Source organism: Triticum aestivum, chromosome 4B, assembly GCF_018294505.1.
Source record: "Triticum aestivum cultivar Chinese Spring chromosome 4B, IWGSC CS RefSeq v2.1, whole genome shotgun sequence".
Classification (NCBI taxonomy): Eukaryota; Viridiplantae; Streptophyta; class Magnoliopsida; order Poales; family Poaceae; genus Triticum; species Triticum aestivum.
In genome coordinates, this window is record NC_057804.1 from 29,080,644 (window position 1) to 29,098,620 (window position 17,977).

At 45.5% G+C, this 17,977-nt stretch overlaps 1 protein-coding gene, 2 non-coding genes and 3 pseudogenes across 4 annotated transcripts; 1 reads left to right on the top strand and 5 right to left on the bottom strand.

The window, feature by feature from the left end:
* Positions 1–1,241: 1,241 nt before the first annotated feature.
* On the bottom strand, positions 1,242–1,360 carry LOC123095390 (small nucleolar RNA snoR104). The gene has a single exon (XR_006446244.1). It is a non-coding gene; the product is annotated as a small nucleolar RNA snoR104 (small nucleolar RNA).
* Positions 1,361–2,509: 1,149 nt separating this feature from the next.
* Positions 2,510–2,621, bottom strand: LOC123095408 (uncharacterized; annotated as a pseudogene).
* A 1,761-nt stretch (positions 2,622–4,382) lies between these two features.
* On the bottom strand, positions 4,383–4,500 carry LOC123095382 (small nucleolar RNA snoR104). The gene has a single exon (XR_006446237.1). It is a non-coding gene; the product is annotated as a small nucleolar RNA snoR104 (small nucleolar RNA).
* A 327-nt stretch (positions 4,501–4,827) lies between these two features.
* On the bottom strand, positions 4,828–4,939 carry LOC123095400 (uncharacterized; annotated as a pseudogene).
* Positions 4,940–10,364: 5,425 nt separating this feature from the next.
* On the bottom strand, positions 10,365–11,953 carry LOC123089918 (protein SOSEKI 5-like; annotated as a pseudogene).
* On the top strand, positions 11,533–17,174 carry LOC123090773 (uncharacterized). Of its 2 annotated transcripts, none has more exons than XM_044512109.1 (6): positions 11,533–11,645; positions 12,183–12,230; positions 12,941–13,030; positions 13,123–13,257; positions 15,711–16,767; positions 16,879–17,174. In XM_044512109.1, the coding sequence occupies exons 4-6, from the start codon at positions 13,124–13,126 to the stop codon at positions 16,894–16,896; spliced, it is 1,209 nt and encodes a 402-aa protein (XP_044368044.1). In that variant the 5' UTR covers positions 11,533–11,645; positions 12,183–12,230; positions 12,941–13,030; position 13,123; the 3' UTR covers positions 16,897–17,174. The 2 variants fall into 2 exon arrangements, with proteins under 2 accessions (XP_044368044.1, XP_044368046.1); XM_044512111.1 differs by having other exon boundaries at positions 12,941–13,024.
* Positions 17,175–17,977: the final 803 nt, after the last annotated feature.

Below are 17,977 nucleotides of genomic sequence, written 5' to 3' on the forward strand. Positions count from 1 at the left end.
TATAATAACATCAAATATTCATAGTATACTACGTTAGTTTACTATGGCAGTTCATTTTCTTCTCTTTATTACTTTAATGTCGAATTTTCATAGCCGGTCATCCTCTACAGCCGATCCTAGACATCACGAATCGGACCAACTTAACCAAGTTGAGACCACCAGAGTAAAGCCTAGTTCATCATCACATAACTGAACCATCTAATAGATCACATAAATGGAAGTTCAGTTCTACCAGATTGCTAAATCTATGGGAGCAACTGTCCAGGAAAGTGTATATATCGGTAAAAAAAGACCAGCAACATTTCGTGTTCCACTATCATGGGCTCAATGAAAGATACAGCTGGGCAAGGGGGTAGTGCAGCTCGGAGAGAGAGAAAGGTACCTACCTCAAAGGCCAGGTCGGAATGGACGAAGACAGCAGTCCCCATCTGCGGTGTCTTGTACGACACCGGACGAAAGAGCGCATAGCCTCGTCGCCGACATAATGACAAAACTGGTGTTTGGCATGGCCGCAAAGTTGCTTTAGAAGTGCATCTTCAGAACATATGGCTTTAGGACCTTGGTGATTGCAGGTGCCCTAGTTGGTGCGAGAAACCAAGTTGGCTAATTAAGTTGATCTATGTAAGCCAGGACATAGAAAATGAGAGTTAGCCAAGAACACATGCAGTGTTTCATAAAAAACTGCACAAATGGTTATCCTTAGCACACAACAAAAAAGGTGGTATATGTTTCAGATTCTAACTCAAGGATTGCATACAAATGTATAATGTATCATAAAAAGGGCACTCAAGTTTGATGCTTATTGTCAGTTGAACCCAAGGAAATCATGTTACAGTTTACATCATCATAGTTCATCATTCTTGCAGTGACAATTTCAGCAGTTGAGAAAGTGATAAAGTGATCCAGTAAGTAGTAATCAATTCAAAACCGAATGCCTGAAAGTGAAGAATTTTTAGTATGCAGCAGTTAAGTCACTTATATGCTAGTACAAAGTGGACACACAGGATAAGATTTTTAGGAGTTCATGGAAGACTAGTTGTGTTGGCCCCAGTGTCCCGCTTTCAGCCTTTTCTTCCTAAAGCTTTTATTCAAGACTTGCAGCAAACCATTTAAACAAGTCAACATACTCCAAGCACTTGAACCCCAAGGAGAAAAACTGAAAGTGCTACTCCAACTAGACATAAATGAGGGTTATTAAACCAGGCAAACATCTTTGAAAGGAACATCAAAACAAATTCAGCATGGATGTTTTCTCATTTGAGACTTGTAGAACTTCCTAACGATGCCACAAGCAGGAAATGAAATTTTAACTTTAAGAATATTGTATTAGGTAGACATGTTGTCCTTTGAATGCCATCATTATCTTCTTCCGTGGCATATAAAGTTAGGTGTGGACATGGGTTTCATTGTTCTGGAAGAAGCATTCGGCACAGACCCCTGTAAGGTTCTGAAGATGAGCAAGAACGACTCGTTCTTCCTTAACATAGGAGGGAATTAGAGGGAGCAGGGTAGAGAGGAACGAAAATGAGCTTACCTACGCTGGAGTTGGTTCTGTCCACCAGAGGCGAAGGGAGAGCCGAGCCGCATGTCGGGTAAGAGCAGCAGGGGCGCGGTCGGCGACCCGGTGCGACTAGCGTTCGCCATCTCCGCCTCCGTCTGGCTGCTACGCGCCTCTCGTGGATAACCATGTAGGCTAGTTAAGCTAATCTGCGTAAGCCAGGACATAGGAAATCAAATTTAGGCAACACATGCTATGTTTCAGAAAACTGCAGAAATTGTTGTCCTTAGTACATAAAAAACTAGGTGTTATATGTTTCAGATTCTAACTCTAGGATTGCGTACAAATGTATAATGTATATCACACAAAGGGCATTCAAGTTTGATGCTTATCGTCAGGTGAATCCAGGGAAAGCATGTTACAGTATACATAATCATAGTTCATCATTCTTGAAGTGACAATTTCAGGAGTTGAGAAAGTGAGAAGGTGATCCAATAAATAGTAATCAATTCAATACGCTATTGGCTAAAAGTGAAGAATTATTAGTTAGCACACTATATAGACACACAGTATAACATTTTGAAGAATCCGTAACAGACTAGCTGGTTGGTCCCAGTGTCCCACTTTCAGCCTTTTTTCCTAAAGCTTTTATTCAAGACTTAAAGCAAACCATTTAAACAAGTAGACATACTCCAAGCACAAAGTTGGGACGTGGGAGTGGCCAAAGAGCTGGAAATTTCTTTAATCAATAAGTATTTTGCTTCTACAGAAATCAATAAAAATACAAAACTTCCACCGATATATTCAATACAAGAAGGCCCTCGATTAACGCTAAGGCATATTGCACTGGCATATCCAGGGTTGAATTCCAGACTAAACTGAGAAACCCTTGAGTTCAAAATGAATAAGCAAAGAATTTTCATGCACAAGAAAACAGACAAGGAATGTTCACTTCAAGAAACCATAAATGGAAGATTAAGCAAATCCACTTGTGTTGTAACAAACACTAACGAAGTTGTCTTATCATTTGAGACTTCCAGCACTTGCTTACAGTACCACAAGCAGGCAATGAAAATTTTACTCTAGGAACACTACCGGGTAGGCATCTTATCATTTTCTTCCATACAATAAACAATTGGGCATGTGGACAGGGCAGGATGCAACTTGCTTCTTCAGAGGATAAACTTTTCATGCACATTACAAACACTATCAGATAAATTTATTCCTTTATTATGTACTTAAAGCTGAATAACATTTTATTCCGTTACAACTAACGCCATTTAATCAAAGGAAAACTTTCAGATCCACAAATAAGCAGTGAAAGCACATATGTTAGGCAGGGTTGGTAAAGACAGTTGAAAATCAAAGGTTGTTCATCTCCAGCCTCAGAAGTTCGTCGACGTAAATTAAAGCACATACATAGCAGATTTAACTGGAATCAAAATCACAAGGCAACTCTCTCTCTCTCTCTCTCTCTCACACACACACACACACACAAACACAACCCTGAAATTCATTTTTGCTAAAAGAGGAGAAAAGAGAGGGAAGACAGCAAGTGAGACTCACCATTGCAGTTGAAGTACGAGATGGACTCGCTGGTGCGGGGCGTGCACCACACGTCAGTCTGTCTCATCCTACCTGACCTGCATGAGGAAGAAAACCGCACAACATCAGGGAAAGGGGAGATGAGCAAATCGAATGGAATCAAACCAAGCGCAAGCGGACAGTGCAACTCAGAGAGAGACAGGTACCTCTCAGTGGCCAGGTGGGAATGGACTACAACAGCAATCCCCATCTGCGGTGTCTTGTACGACACCGGATGGAAGAGCGCACAGCCCCATCTAGAGCTCACTGCCAATCTAACTTGATTTTTATAATATCTTTCTTTTTTGGGGGAAAAAGATAGACCTATTGCGCAAATGAATCTTAATCATTCACTGTCCTCTTGAATAAGATTCAAGAATGAATCTGACTTATTTGGTAAATGAAACAAAATTACTGTTTAACATGCATATATCATACAGGTCATGCCATTTGTCCAAACAATGAGGAAAGGTCCATCTTTTAACTGCCACCAACGAAATTACCTATCTCTAGAAATCTATGGTCCAGTTGGTTACCATTGCAACTCTAGCTAGGAAATATATATTGCACATCCACCAACAACAGGAACACCAGCACAAACAAAATGGAGATTACAAACACCTAAACAAGGCCCTTCTTGGCCCATGATGTAATTCAACAATTGAGAAAGTGACAAAGTGATCCAGTAAATAGTAAGCAGCAGGAATGATACCACAAGCAGGAAATCAAAGCTTTACTTTAGGAATATTGTATCAGGTAGACATGTTGTCCTTGAATGCCACCATTCTCTTCTGACGTGGCATATAAAGTTAGGTTTGGCGAAAGTGTTGGAAATTGCTCTAATCGAGAAGTATTTTTCTTCAACAAATTTTTAATAAAGATACAAAAAAGGCATTCAAGTTTGATGCTTATCGTCAGTTGAATACAAGGAAAGCATGTTACAGTTTACATCATCCTAGTTCATCATTCTTGCAGTGACAAAGTGATCCAGTAAATAGTAATCAATCCAAAACTTTATGGCTGAAAGTGAAGAATTTTTAGAATGCAGCAGTTAAGTTACTGATATGTTAGATATAACATTTTTAAGAGTCCATAACATACTAGTTGGTTGGTCCCAGTGTCATACTTTCAGCCTTTTCTTCCTAAAGCTTTTATTCTAGACTTAAAGTGAACCAAACAAGTAGACATACTCCAAGCAGTGGACCGTAAGGAGAAAAACTGAAAGTGCTACTCCTAGATGTAAACGAGAGTTACTAAACTATACAAACATCTTTGGAAGGAACATCATAACAACTTCAGCATGTATGTTTTCTCATCTCAGACTTGCAGAACTTCGTAACGACACCACAAGCAGGAAATGAAAGTATCACTTTAGGAAGATTGTATCAGGTAGACATGCTGTCCTTTGAATTCCACCATTTTCTTCTTCTGTGGCATATAAATTTAGGTGTGGCCAAAGTGCTGGAAATTGCTCTAGTCAAGAACTATTTTGCTTCTATGAAATTGTAATAAAGATATGAAAACTCCCACCAATATATTCAACACTAAAAGGGCTTAACTAAAGCTAAAGCATGTTGCATTGACATATTCAGGGCTGATTCCAGATTGAACTATGGAACCCCTTGAGATCACAATGAGTAAGCAAGAACTATCCTACGCAAGAAAACCAACAAAGAATGTTTTCCTGAAGAAACTATAACTTGGAGGTTGAACTAAATCCACCTATGTGGTCACAAGCACTGATGAAAGTCGTCTTATCATCTGAGGCTCGCAGAACTTGCTAACAATGCCACAAGCAGGAAATGGCAATTTTACTCTAGGAAGACTATCAGGTAGGCATCTTATCTTTCTCTTCCATGTAATAAACAGTTGGGCATGAGCACAAGGCAGGATGCAACTTGCTTCTTCAAAGGATAAAATTTCCAGGCACATTACGAACACTATCAGGTAAATGAATTCCTTTATATACTTTATATGCTAGTCAATGCATTCTATTCCGTCACAACGAATTCCATTTCATCAAAGGAAAACTTTTAGATCCACGAATAACCAGTGTAAGCAGATAACTTTGGCAGGTTTAATAAAGATAGAAGACAAACAACGGTTGTTCATATAAAGCATCAGAAATTACACGATTCAACTCGATGGCGTAAATTAAAGCACATACATAGCATACCTCTCTCTCTCTCTCTCTTCATACACACACACAAAAAAAAAACTGCAGCACGGATTTGCCAAGGTCAATGATGACCGGCTTCGCCCTCTGAAATAGGCACGTACAGTACATATTCACAATGCCATATGTTTACATCCAGCCACATCGCGCAAAAAAACGGAGTTCATCTACAAAAGGCCTACTCCTTAACATTATATCACACAGACTGAACTACTTACTACTAGCACAACCATGAATCTCTAGATATAGAAGTAAAACTTTGTTGATTCATGACATCCACAGAAGACAAAGAAAGGCTAACATCCTTAGAAGTTACAAACAGCAGGGAACATTTCATAGCTCTGCGTCTCCCTCCGTCTCTCTTACTCACACACACACAGCAGAGCAGACTGAAAACTCAAATGCATTTTTGCTCTCGGATGGAGAGAAAAGAGAGGGAGGACCACAAGAGAGACTCACCATCACAGTTGAAGTAGGAGATGGACTCGCTGGTGCGGCGCGCGCACCACACGTCAGTCTTTCTCCTTCTACCTGACCTGCATGAGGAAGAAAACCGCACAACATCAGGGAAAGGGGAGATGAGCAAATCGAATGGAATCAAACCAAGCGCAAGCGGATAGTGCAGCTAAGAGAGGAGAAAGGTATCTCACAGTGGCCAGGTGGGAATGGACTACAAGAGCAATCCCCATCTGTGGTGTCTTGTACAGGACCAGAGAGATGAGCATACGGACCCATCTAGAGCTCACTGCCAATCTAACTTGAGTTTTCTACTATCATCTTCTTTGGGGGAATAAGATAGACCTGTTGTCCAAATGAATCTTAGTCATTCACTGTCCTCTTGAATAAGCTTGAAAATGAAATCTGACTTATTTGATAAATGAAACAAAAATACTGATTAACATGCATATATCTACAGGTCATGTCATTTATCCAAACGATGTTGAAAGGTCCATTTTTTGACTGCCACCAATGAAATTACCTATCTTTATAAGTCGATGATCCAGTTGGTTACCACTACAACTCTAGCTAGGAAATACATACTGCTCATCCACCAACAGGAAGACCAGCACATGGTGCACATCCACCTACAGGAAGACCCGCACATGGTGCACATCCACCTACAGAAAGGACGAGAACATTACCTGAACATTGGCTGTTGTTTGGCATGGTTGCCCCCTCGCCTTGTTGCACCTCTCTGTGTCGTCGTGCTCCAGATCATGCGCGCTGCAGTACTCTTGCACATCGGCGCGCTCGGTCTCGCGGGCCACAGCCTTGCAGCCTCGCTGACTTGCACCTGACTTATTTGGCAAATGAAACAAAATTACGAAATAGCACACATATATATCTACAGGTCATGTCGATTGTCTGAACAATGAGGAAAGGTCCAGTTTTTTTATGGCCACAAACTAACCAACGAGATTAGCCATCTCTATAAATCTCTGCACCAGTTGGTTACCACAGGAAATATATGGTTTGCAGGAAGCCGTGAACAGGGTACAGGAAGTGGAGCGAGAAGATTACCATGAACGCGGTGTTGTTTGGCATGGTCACCGCTTCGCCTTGCTGCTCCCTCGTGTGCGCCTTGTTGCACCCGCGTGTGCTCCTGCACATCCGCGTCCTCGGGGGTCGCAGCCTTGCGCCGCCGCACCTGTGCACTATAGTCTGCTGCGTGCCTTCTTAGAGAAGATGAGACATCAGAGAGAGAGAGAGAGAGAGAGAGAGAGAAGATGCATACCCGTCCCTTGTCGAGGTCTTGAAGGAGAGGGATCCCGAGCTCGGTCGCCATGGCCGCAGGCTAGGGTTTCGGGCGCGGGGAGCGAGAGACGGAGAGCCGTGGAGGTTGGACGCGGCGGGTGGCTAGGAGGGGTGGAAGGAGGAACGCGGTAGCGGTGGTTGCCGCGGCCTGTGGATCTAGGGCTTCCCTCCGAGAAAGAAGAGAGGGGGGGAGAGGAGAAGGTTGGGGGCGCCAGCGGCGCGGTGCAAGGCGGTGGCGGAGGCGGGAGGTCGCCGGTGGGGTGGGGAGAGGAGGTCGGCGGCGGCGGCGGATTGAATCGAGGGGATATGAGGCGAGGAGGAAGACAGAAGAGAAGGAAGCGGCGGATTGGGTTTGGATTTGGGCCAAAGAGATTGTTTTTGGTTGGTTGGTTGGTTGTGTTGGATACTTTTTCACATTCATCTTTTGAACCAAATCTTTCAGAGAGGGTGGGAGAATTCCCACACTTTCGCTTGATTGAACCAAATATTCATGAAAGCGCGGGAGCGGTCCAATATCTCGGTGCCAAAATATGGAAGCGGCGAGGTGGGTTGGGTTTGGCGCTAGTTATCCATCCAACGATGCCAAGTGGCCTCACTTTATTGGTCACTCTTGACCTCCCACGGATTGATCATCCCTCTCCATCAGATCCCAACTTTCCTACTAGATTCGACGGTGGATACCTCGCGTCACGTGGATCATGCTCCCTGCTCTCAGTAAAACCCGACGACCGGCTCTCACATGAATTTCTTCTTCATTTATTGTTGTAAATCTGGAAAAAAATCTAGAAAACAAGTTTGATATAAATGTATGGAACTAAAATATGTTGAATTTTTTTACCATAGCCACTATTATTTTTTCATCATGTGGGACCCACACTTGTGCTTCAAAGTAGCACCAGGATCTTCATGATAGAGAGTCTCTCATTTTGTCATTTTCATTTACTAGTGGGAATTTTTCATTATAGAACTTGGCTTGTATATTCCAATGATGGGCTTCCTCAAAATGCCCTAGGTCTTCATGAGCAAGCGAGTTGGATGCACACCCACTTAGTTTCTTTTGTTGAGCTTTCATATACTTATAGCTCTAGTGCATCCGTTGCATGGCAATCCCTACTCACTCACATTGATATCTATTGATGGGCATCTCCATAGCCCGTTGATATGCCTAGTTGATGTGAGACTATCTTCTCTCCTTTTGTCTTCTCCACAACCACCATTCTATTCCACATATAGTGCTATATCCATGGCTCACACTCATGTATTGCGTGAAGATTGAAAAAGTTTTGAAAATGTTAAAGTATGAAACAATTGCTTGGCTTGTCATCGGGGTTGTGCATGATTTAAATACTTTGTGTGGGGAAGACGGAGCATAGCCAGACTATATGATTTTGTAGGGATAACTTTCTTTGGCCATGTTATTTTGAGAAGACATGATTGCTCTGCAAGTGATAAGGCTTCTCTACATGCCATGCATTCAAGAATCGCTATGTCCTGCATCCCTTCAATCACCAATGCTGAGCTTCCCAGGTAATTTCCCTGTTCATCGCGACAGACAGCCACCGCCGCCCCTCTTCCATAGCGTTTAGATACCCCCGCGTCGACATGGATTTTGACGAATCCTGTCGGCGGTGCCATTGGCCTTACACTGCCTGTTGCTGCTGTCCTGGGTGCTGCTGCTCTCGGTGTTGCATGTTATTGCTCTTTGACTATCTCCAGCTCAACTAGATAGCGATTAATGAATGCGTGGGTCGCGTGGGGGCTCTAGAAAATGCCTTCGTGAATTGCCTTTCTCCCCGCTATCCACGTTGCCCACAGTGTTACCGCCAGTTTCACAAAAGCCTCATGCGATAATGATCGTATTAATGAAAACAGCCACTGTTTAGCGCTCAGCTCGCTTGATTCCATCAACTGGTCCGCTAACTCCTCATCCGCCAGTGCCCAGACGCACCTGGACATAGAGCAGTCCAGAAGAGAGTGCCTCCAAGAATCATGTGCACCACACAATCCGCACGAACTTGAAGTCGCCATGTTTCGATGTTCCCTGACATCCTCCGTGGGTAATGAGTGCCTCGCAAGTCGCCATAGGAACATCCTTATTTTCCCCGGGACGCTGACATGCCATATGGACTTCCACGAACTCTTTTCTTGCTGCATATTTGAAGCTCCTGCTGTCCCTTCGAGCCATGCTTCTCTTCTTTGCTTTGTTGCTATTAACATCTTATACGCGGAACGTACTGAGAAGGCGCCATTCTTTTCAAAATTCCAGCACCAGCAGTCTGGAAGATTCATAGTGCATAGCGGGATGCTAAGAACATGAGGTATATCTATGGGCAAAAGAACTTCTCTGATCCCTCAATATTCCAGCACGCCACCGTAGCGTCTATTAATTCAGAAACATTTTCTGGGGGGTTTGCAACTCTGCTTCTATAAGGTCTCAGGAATTCATCTCCTGGGATCCAATTATCATTCCAAATATTAGTGCTTGCACCATTGCCAATCCTTCTAATTAGACCTTGTTTCAATATATCTCTTCCTTCGACTATTGCCCTCCAGATTTGGCTCGGGTGGCTGCCGATGTTGGCTTCTAGTATTGTTGTATTTGGGAAGTAAACTCCTTTCAAGATTCGGGAGCTCAGAGCGTCTGGATTTTTCAGAATCCGCCATGCCTGCCTAGCAAGCAAGGCTAGGTTAAAAAGCTTGAAGTCCTTAAACCCTAATCCTCCCATATCTTTGGGTTGCGTCATATCCTTCCAGGATACCCAGTTTGGCTTTCGCTTGCCATCTCTACTCCCCCACCAAAACTTGCGGAGTAGCATGTTCAAGTGTTCACATAGCCCCCGCGGCAATTTGAAGCAAGACATTGAAAAAACTGGGATAACCTGCGCAACAGACTTGACCAACACTTCTTTACCTGCCGTGGACATGGTTTTCTCTATCCACCCTTGGATCTTGTTCCACAAACGGTCCTTGAGATATTTAAAGGCCCCATTCCGTGACGAGCCCACATCCGATGGCATGCCGAGATATTTCTCATTAAGTGTCTCCTTGGGTACATGTAGTAACTCTTTTAATTTTGAGAAATCTTCAATATTTTTTTTCAAACCTGGATCTCCAGGACCGAAGCAGGATGCTCTATCCACTGGGCCATCTCAATCCTTCTAGAGGAAAGTATCATTTTCCCCCTGAAATCCTCTGCAATGGACCAATTTCCCCCTCAACTCTAATACTGGATCAATCAGCCCCTCAAATCTGTAAAACCGGATCAATTCTCCCCTAAGGTGGTTTCAGACTTGATTTGGAGTGGTTTTCACCCATACCATGCATTTCTCTGGATTGACCGTGCACTTCACTTCATAACAGTTTGGGTGGAGATGACTGCTTCAGTGCGTCGAGCTCGCCTCCGTGGCCGGCATGCTCGCCGCTCGTTGTCTTCTTGGTCTCCACCAGGCTGCCGCTGATGTACTCCCACCCGATACCTACAACGTCGTGCCGCTGCTCAGGTCCAACCGCCCGCAAGGGAACCGCTCTGTGTGCCTCGCACCACCCGGATTGGTGCCCCGCTTGGACGTCGTAGAAGATGAGCTGCATCAGCATCGTGGACGCGCGCATCCGGCGGCCCGCTATCACGCCCTTGTGCCAGGCTTGCATCCTCTTCCTCCGGCAAGCGGCGATGGTGTTCGAGGTGGCAGCCTTGCGGGCATCATTTTGATGAGCGTCTCCAGCGTGTCGGGGTTGTTGGACGACGGCGGCGACGAGATCTTGTCGGCTCCGAGCTCTGTCATAGGCTGTTGCGGCGGAGACGGCTCGGGGCCCCGGTGCCGGCCGCATTTTCTCGCCGGTCTGCGTGGCCGCTGCGCGCGGTGGCCACTCAGTACTGGCCGAGGTTGAAGCAGCTCTAGTTCTTGCGCCGACCGTGAGCCCTGCTAATGGCCGCTTTGGGCAGCTTGTTCTCGTTCCCGGCCTGGCAGCTCGAGGTGGAGGAGGACGAGGATGAGCAGGCAAAGGCGTCGCGCGGGTAGGCTGGCGCGGGAAGGAGGCGGAGCAGCTCGGAGCCCTTGAGCACGTACTCGACGCCGCTGGCAGGTGCACGGGATCGTTGGCGGTGAGTCGTGCCAGACGTAGCCGGTCTTGTAACTCTGCTTGGAGGACCAAGAGTAGGCGTCTGCCATGCCAGCGCCCCGGAGCACAGTCAGCCTAGTCAACGAGTCCAGTCAGCGAGAAGTGCACGGTCTGGGTCCAAACCACTCAAAATCAAGTCCAAAACCACCATAGGGGGAATCGATCCGGTTTTAAAGATTTGAGGGGCTGATTGATCCGGTATTAGAGTTGAGGGGAAAATTGGTCCATTAGAAAGGATTTCAGGGGGAAAACGATACTTTCCTCATCCTTCTACTATAAAATAGTGGGATTTTACAGTATTGTAATGGACCAATTACAATGCCGGGCCGGCCCGTTTGGCCAGCTCTAGTAGTCATTGGATGGGAAGACGGGACACGTGGGCGCATCTAGGCAAGGGTATGCACGGGATCGAGTTGGCTACCGGCATCCAAGAATTTTTTTTCCCTCCCCGCGCCAGACCTAGCGATGACTCCTCCCCGCGGCGAGAAGCTTCAGGCGGCGGCGGCGGCGCAGGTAGGGTTTTCCCACTCCCTGGCCCTCATCCTCCCCGTCCTCTCTACGCCGGCTGCGGATCTTTAACCATCGGCGGCAGCGGATCTTCAACCCCCGTCGGTGGCGCAGTTAGGTTCCCACTCCCTCGCCCTCCGACTCCGATCTCCGGCGGCGGCGGATCTTCAAGCCCCGGCGGCCTATGTCGCTGGCCGGCGCAGCCACTCCTCCCGCCCCGTCTCGCTGGCCGGCGCAGCCACTCCTCCCGCCCCGTCTCGCTGGCCGGCGCAGCCCCTCCACCCGCCCATCTCGCTGCCCGGCGCGGCCCCCATCCGGACCATCTTGCTGGCCGACGCTGCCCCTCGATCCCGCCCTTCTTCTTCCCCTTCTCTCTGACATCTTCTTCTTCGCCTTCCTCTTCCATGTTCTTCTTCCCCTTCTTTCTCTTCTTTTCCTTGCCCAGCCAGTCCCCTTCTAAGTTCCTCCTCTTCCCTTGTTCCTATTCTTCCTCTTTTCTCCATTTTCCAATTAATTTACTAACCATAGATTCATGCTTTGCAGGTCTCACAGGTCATGCTGATAAGGGGAACCCCGGGAGGCCGAGTTAAGGTACGAGCTGCTCATTGATTTAATGAAGGGAGCCATGCTAAATTGTCATAGATTAGATGATGCATGCTGATATATCATATATGGGGATAATTGACGATAACCCCCCTTGTTGGAAAATCCTTGATCATATACCCCCCGCCTCTGTCTCTGACGTGTAGGGTTTAAGTGGCCTAGGGGGGTTATCATTATATGCTCTATATTGTTGTGTGCTGGTCATGGGTGATTGATGAATGCTTATGTGATGTGATGGTGAAAAAAATGTGTGAACCTCAAATAGTGCTCTATGTTGTATTGAGAATTAAATTTAGCATAAAACTGACATGATGTGTATGCATTGTAGTTGCATCATATCTCAAGTGGATTTGGTCGCTTCTATTACCAAAGAAAACAAAAGAAGAAAAAGGAAATGATTATATTTCTCTTCAGTCACTTTCGTTTAATCTTGTCTACCTTTTTTATTATTTAGTTAGTTATGTGATTTTTTGGAAAAACATAACATGCTGGATGCAGTGGAGTGTCATTCTTTAGTTTCATCAGTCAGCTTTATTTGGTTCCTCGTTCTCATTCTTCAGTCATCTCCCTTGGTCAATGTGACTTGTCATTCTTCAGTCTTTCACCTGCTGATTTAGGATAATGTAGCTGATCAACTTGTTCCATTATCAGATCTGTTGCATATACTAATGCTACTGTATTTTATGATTTTGCTTCAGTCATAGTCCTATCAGGCCAGCAGCTCCAGCAGCAACTTTCCCGAGTTGCCAGGTCCACAACACTTGTAGAAGATATGCTCTCTGGTGCAGGTCTTCCTGCTCTTCTCCCCATTTCATTCTTTATGAAATTAGATGAGAATTACATCCACATACTTACATGGTCTTTATTACTTGTCATCTAGGATGAAGGCTAAATTTCTGTCCGGAATGTTGTATTCAACGTTTCGCCTGGGCCGTTCTTCTGTGCACCCCGGCTGCCATGGAAAATCTACAAGAAAATTTTCAGAGAAGGCATCTGGTCCAGTGACTCAAAGAATGTACGTACACTCAGCCACAAAATTATCTTTCAATTGTAGCTGATAGCTTCCATGTCACATATTGTGACAACATCATCGACTAAATCATTTCATTGTTGCACAAGGTCACCGCCCAGAAACTTATGTCACTCTCACTCCCAACAACACCGACCACCGCTGTCCCCTCCTACCCACAATCCTCCTTCCTTGCCCTCCTCCGATCCCTATCTCTGTTCCTCTACATGCCCAAGTAGCTATGCCCACAGCTACCTCTCCCATGCCCTTACATGTGAAGGCTATTGCATTGGCAGCTTTGCAGCAGCATCGCCGCAGAACGTGCTGCTGGGAAAAGGTACACTAAGCTGGTATAGACCATGCCAGTCAAAGTAGTATACATGGCACCACGTCAGCTAGAGTCAAGGGCGCACTTTGTCCAGTTTTAGCGTCAAGGAGTGAAATTTTGGACTTTGCGAAGAGTTGAACGAAAAATTGGCACCTGCGGCCTCAACACCCCATCTTCATGGGAACGCTGACTGACTCAGAGAATGGTGGGTCTGTGTAGCGTGTAGAAGCGTCCTAGAGGGGGATACAGCTGTGTGCAGCAAGTCAAATGCCATATAGAAGTTGAACAATGCATGTGTTGTTGCAATTTCGGAGTAAGCGGATTACTGCAAACCTTTGTGGTGTTAGTCTACACAGTCCATGTGTTACTTTGATTGGATTGTGAGTATTCGCGATGCACTGCGGACCTTTGTGTTGTTAGTATACACAGTACACGTGCTACTCTGTTTATCATTGGTATTTGCAGCATTACAATTAAGAAGACATGTTTGACTTTTTTTTTGACATGGAACACTCGTATTCCATTAATACACGGCTAAATCGCCGGTTACAGCACGGGTTACATCATCAGGATAGTTTGAAATCCAGTGACTCGAAGCACCAACCGGTGATCCCGCACCAAAAGCCGCCAACACATGTGCTGGCTTGTTACTTTCACGTGGTGTGTGCACTACAATAGACTGAAGAAATTGTGTGGCAAGCTTTAGCTTGATATCTTGAAACACCTGACCCAGAGGAGACATATCATAGGCATCCGATGACACGGCTTGCTGAAGAACGAGGCAATCAGTCTCAAAATGAACTCTTCCCACCCCCATTTGGTCAGCAAGGGCTATCGCGTTCAGCAAGGCCACTGTTTCTGCATGTAGAGCGCTCGATAAAAATTGAGATGAGCCAGCTGCAACAAAATTCGTATCACATGAAGCATCTCTGCAGACTAACCCCCAATCCCCATTGCCAGATTGATCTTTGTAGGCGCCATCAATGTTTATCTTCCAAGTTTGGTGCATGGTCATCTGATCGGCTGGCTCTTTATTTAAAAAATCCTTCCACTCATTTACATGTAAGCGTACAGAATATTGGATTTCCTCTATTGTTGCTCTGCGTTCACCATGGTTTCCACGATTTCTTTCATGCCACCAAGACCAAAGGAGAGCAACAGTGGGCATTCTCTGTACCTCAGGCAGTCGGGTAATAGCATGCACTACATCCTTTGCCGAGACAAGTTGTGCAAGATGCAATCTCACCTCCTCCAACTGCAGTGCTCGCCAGCATGGTTTCACCATTTTACAGTTCAGAAATAAATGCCCCCCATCTTCAAACAGCCGACCACAGACGGCACACCGCGTGTCAAGCTCAATACCCTTCCTACTAATGTTCATGTATAATGGGTGACTGTTATGAGCAAGTCTCCATAAGAAATGATGCACCTTTGGGGGACACTTTTGCTTCCATATTGACTTGAATAGCTCAGCATCCCGTTCATCATTAGATGAGCTTTCCCCCCTTTGCCTGTTAGACTCTCTCTTCAACATTGCCACATGCGCCTTATATGCAGACTTAACTGAGAAAATGCCTTTACTGTCGAGGTGCCAAGCTAAAAAATCTCTGGCCTGATCATTGACGGGGATGCTCAGAATGTATGGCACGTCATCTTGGTGAAAACAGTCTTCCACGAGAGCTTGATCCCAGGTTCCGGTGGAAGGATCAATTAATTCACAAACCCTGGTAAATAAACTTTGTCCACGAGGGTTAGAGGGCCGACGAGTCACTCCCCTTGGAATCCAAGGATCTTCCCAAATGTGGACATCTGTCCGTCCCCGATTCTCCAGATCATCCCCTCCTTAAGCAGATCAATGCATGTTTGACTTGATAGATGCTAGCTTGGCCGTATCTTGCTAGCTAGGAGGTGGTCAAGCACCATACATCATTACCTTAGCAAGCACAGTAATGGAAGATATCAGTACATTATTTCATAGATGTCATGCAGTGTTTCGTTTTGCTGTTTGCTCTTTCTTTTGCACTATACGTGATGCCTGATGCATTTGCATGATCAAACTGCATGTGTTCTCTATTGCTGTAGCTTTGGTGATGACATAGTTCTAACAAGATTTGTCTCTCCTGTGTTGCAGGCAATGTGCCAAGAAGTATGATCGCGCTGAGGATTTGGTGTGTCCAGTACAATACTTTAAAGAAGAGTTAGGGTTCCTAAAATCTCTGGATGAGAATGAACTTCTCGGAGCAGCTGAAAAGAAAGGCAGGTCTGAGGTCAGGATGGAGGTAGCGAGAGCAGCAAGATCGCTGCCTGAGCTCATCTTGAAGAGACATGCTATTGGAATAGCCTGTGGTGACAGCCTGAAGCTAAGCAATATCAGGATTTCGAGGTCTATTGGCAAGTTCGTATTTGTCGAACCCCCAAAACCTACGGATAGATGCCTTAGGCTCGTAGATGACTTCAGCCGTGGGGCAGATGTATTGGAGGAGCTAGCAAGCTCAGTTTTGGGCCCTGGTGCTCGGATGCCGAAGGTCTGGGATGATTTCCTTGACAAGTTAAGAGAGCAATGCCCAAGAGTGCACATCATAATGTATCACTCACTCTTCTTGTCATTGAATCTGAGGTATTGTCTAAGGGTCATTGTGGATCAGCGGTTCCGCAAGGACTTCGGTTCACTGAAGAAGGAGCAGAAGGATGCTATCCGGAAGTTCATTGAAAAACTTGGCATGACGCGCAAGGAGGATCTGCCCTCGCTCCTGCTCAGGAATGAGTTTCTGAAGTTTGTCTCGTTAAGGTCAAGAAAGGGCGCGCAGGGAAGACGCGGGAAATCAAATTCACAGCTGAGCACCCAGGAGGCAGTCTGGAGTGACAAAGGCCGATCCATCATAGCCTTCAACAGAGATGGCGTCGTCCATGGTTGCAAGGACGATCCGAATGACAAGGAGATAGCAGCTATGCCCAACATCCAGAAGCACTGGAGGACTCAGGAGAATGTCATCCAGTTACTGTGTGAGGAGTTTGAGCTTCTTGATCAGTCATACATCGAGCTGTGTGATGACGATGAGAAGATACTGTGGAAACTGGTGAGAATATGGGAGCTCTTTGGCGAGACTGAAGGCTATTGGCAGGCTGCCATTGCTGCATTACATGAAGAGTCAAAAGCTTCACTGGCGAACGGTTCAACCAAGTGTGAGGTGGAGTAGTTTCTTTATTCTGGTTCTGGTGTTGAGTGCCTTGTAAGTAGGCTCCGTGGCTTTTTGACCAGGATGCTGTGTGTTGATGCTGCTCTTTTGTCATGTGTGTAGGTGGCTCTTTGCATGTAAGAGTAACAGTTTACTCTCAGTTTAGGTTGTTCCCCGTAATGAGAATTTGCTAGTAGGTTTGGATCATTCTCCGAGTCCGAGCTGCCTCTGTTGAGTTGTATCCTGATGGTAATTTGGTGCAGTCTTGAACCTGTCGAGTTGTATCCTGATGGTAATTTGGTGCAGTCTTGAACCTGTCGTGTCGATGATGATATGTCTGACTACTCTGTTGAGTTGTGTTCTGAAGGTGATATTTTGGTGCACTGTTGCACGAAATAAGTTGCAATTTGTGGTCATTCGCAGTTTGGCTGGTTGTCTCTTTTGCCTCCGTCCTAAAATGCAAGATATGTTTTTACACTGATAGTGTCAAAAAAAATATCTTTCATTTTGGGACGGAGGGAGTAGTAGAGTAAACTACGACTACTCATTTTACTTTATGATGAGAGTATAAGAAATGCACCTATGAGTTTCCGATATTTCAGCCTTGACATGAGTGATTGTAGTTTTGAGACCACTAGCTTATCAATGTAGACGAAAATATATCAGTTGGTGAATGAACGAACGCATATATAGGCGAACATCTCTCGCAGCACAGGCTTGTTTGCAAACTGACAAACAGATGTTCGTTGCTCTCTCACCACAATACAAGAGGACAGCAAGTGATTGCGTTAACCTGGAATCAACAATTTAAGTACTGGAAAATGGTTTCGTGCAGTCCGAAGGCACGGTGAGAGTGGAGAGATGAACGCGGCGATGAGCTCGACGAACGTGATGGAACGGGGCAGCTACGACTGACTGCGGGGGACAAGACAAAGTTATTTAGGTAAAAAATCATCACAGTTGAGACTAGGATAACAAATTGGTACTACATTTGTGCCAGTGTACAAGAACCACCAACTCTATGTCTAATCTATAACGCAGAGCAATGATTGTTGAATTTGCTCGTGAAAACAACGAAACTGACATCTTGGGCCCACCTGTCGGGTTGACATGGCAAAGACCAGGCACACAAAAAAACATTGATCAGCTGAGGTGGCAAATGAGACGCGGACCCCGCCCGCATATCAGTGACTACATGATCATCTTCTTCCCATCTCTCTTT

What these genes read in the sequence shown, in the direction of transcription:
- LOC123090773 (XM_044512109.1), top strand. Translation starts at nt 13,124, where the DNA reads ATGAAGGCTAAATTTCTGTCCGGAATGTTGTATTCAACGTTTCGCCTG. An exon ending in GGTCCAGTGACTCAAAGAAT is followed by an intron (nt 13,258 to 15,710) that starts GTACGTACACTC and finishes CCTGTGTTGCAG; the next exon opens with GCAATGTGCCAAGAAGTATG.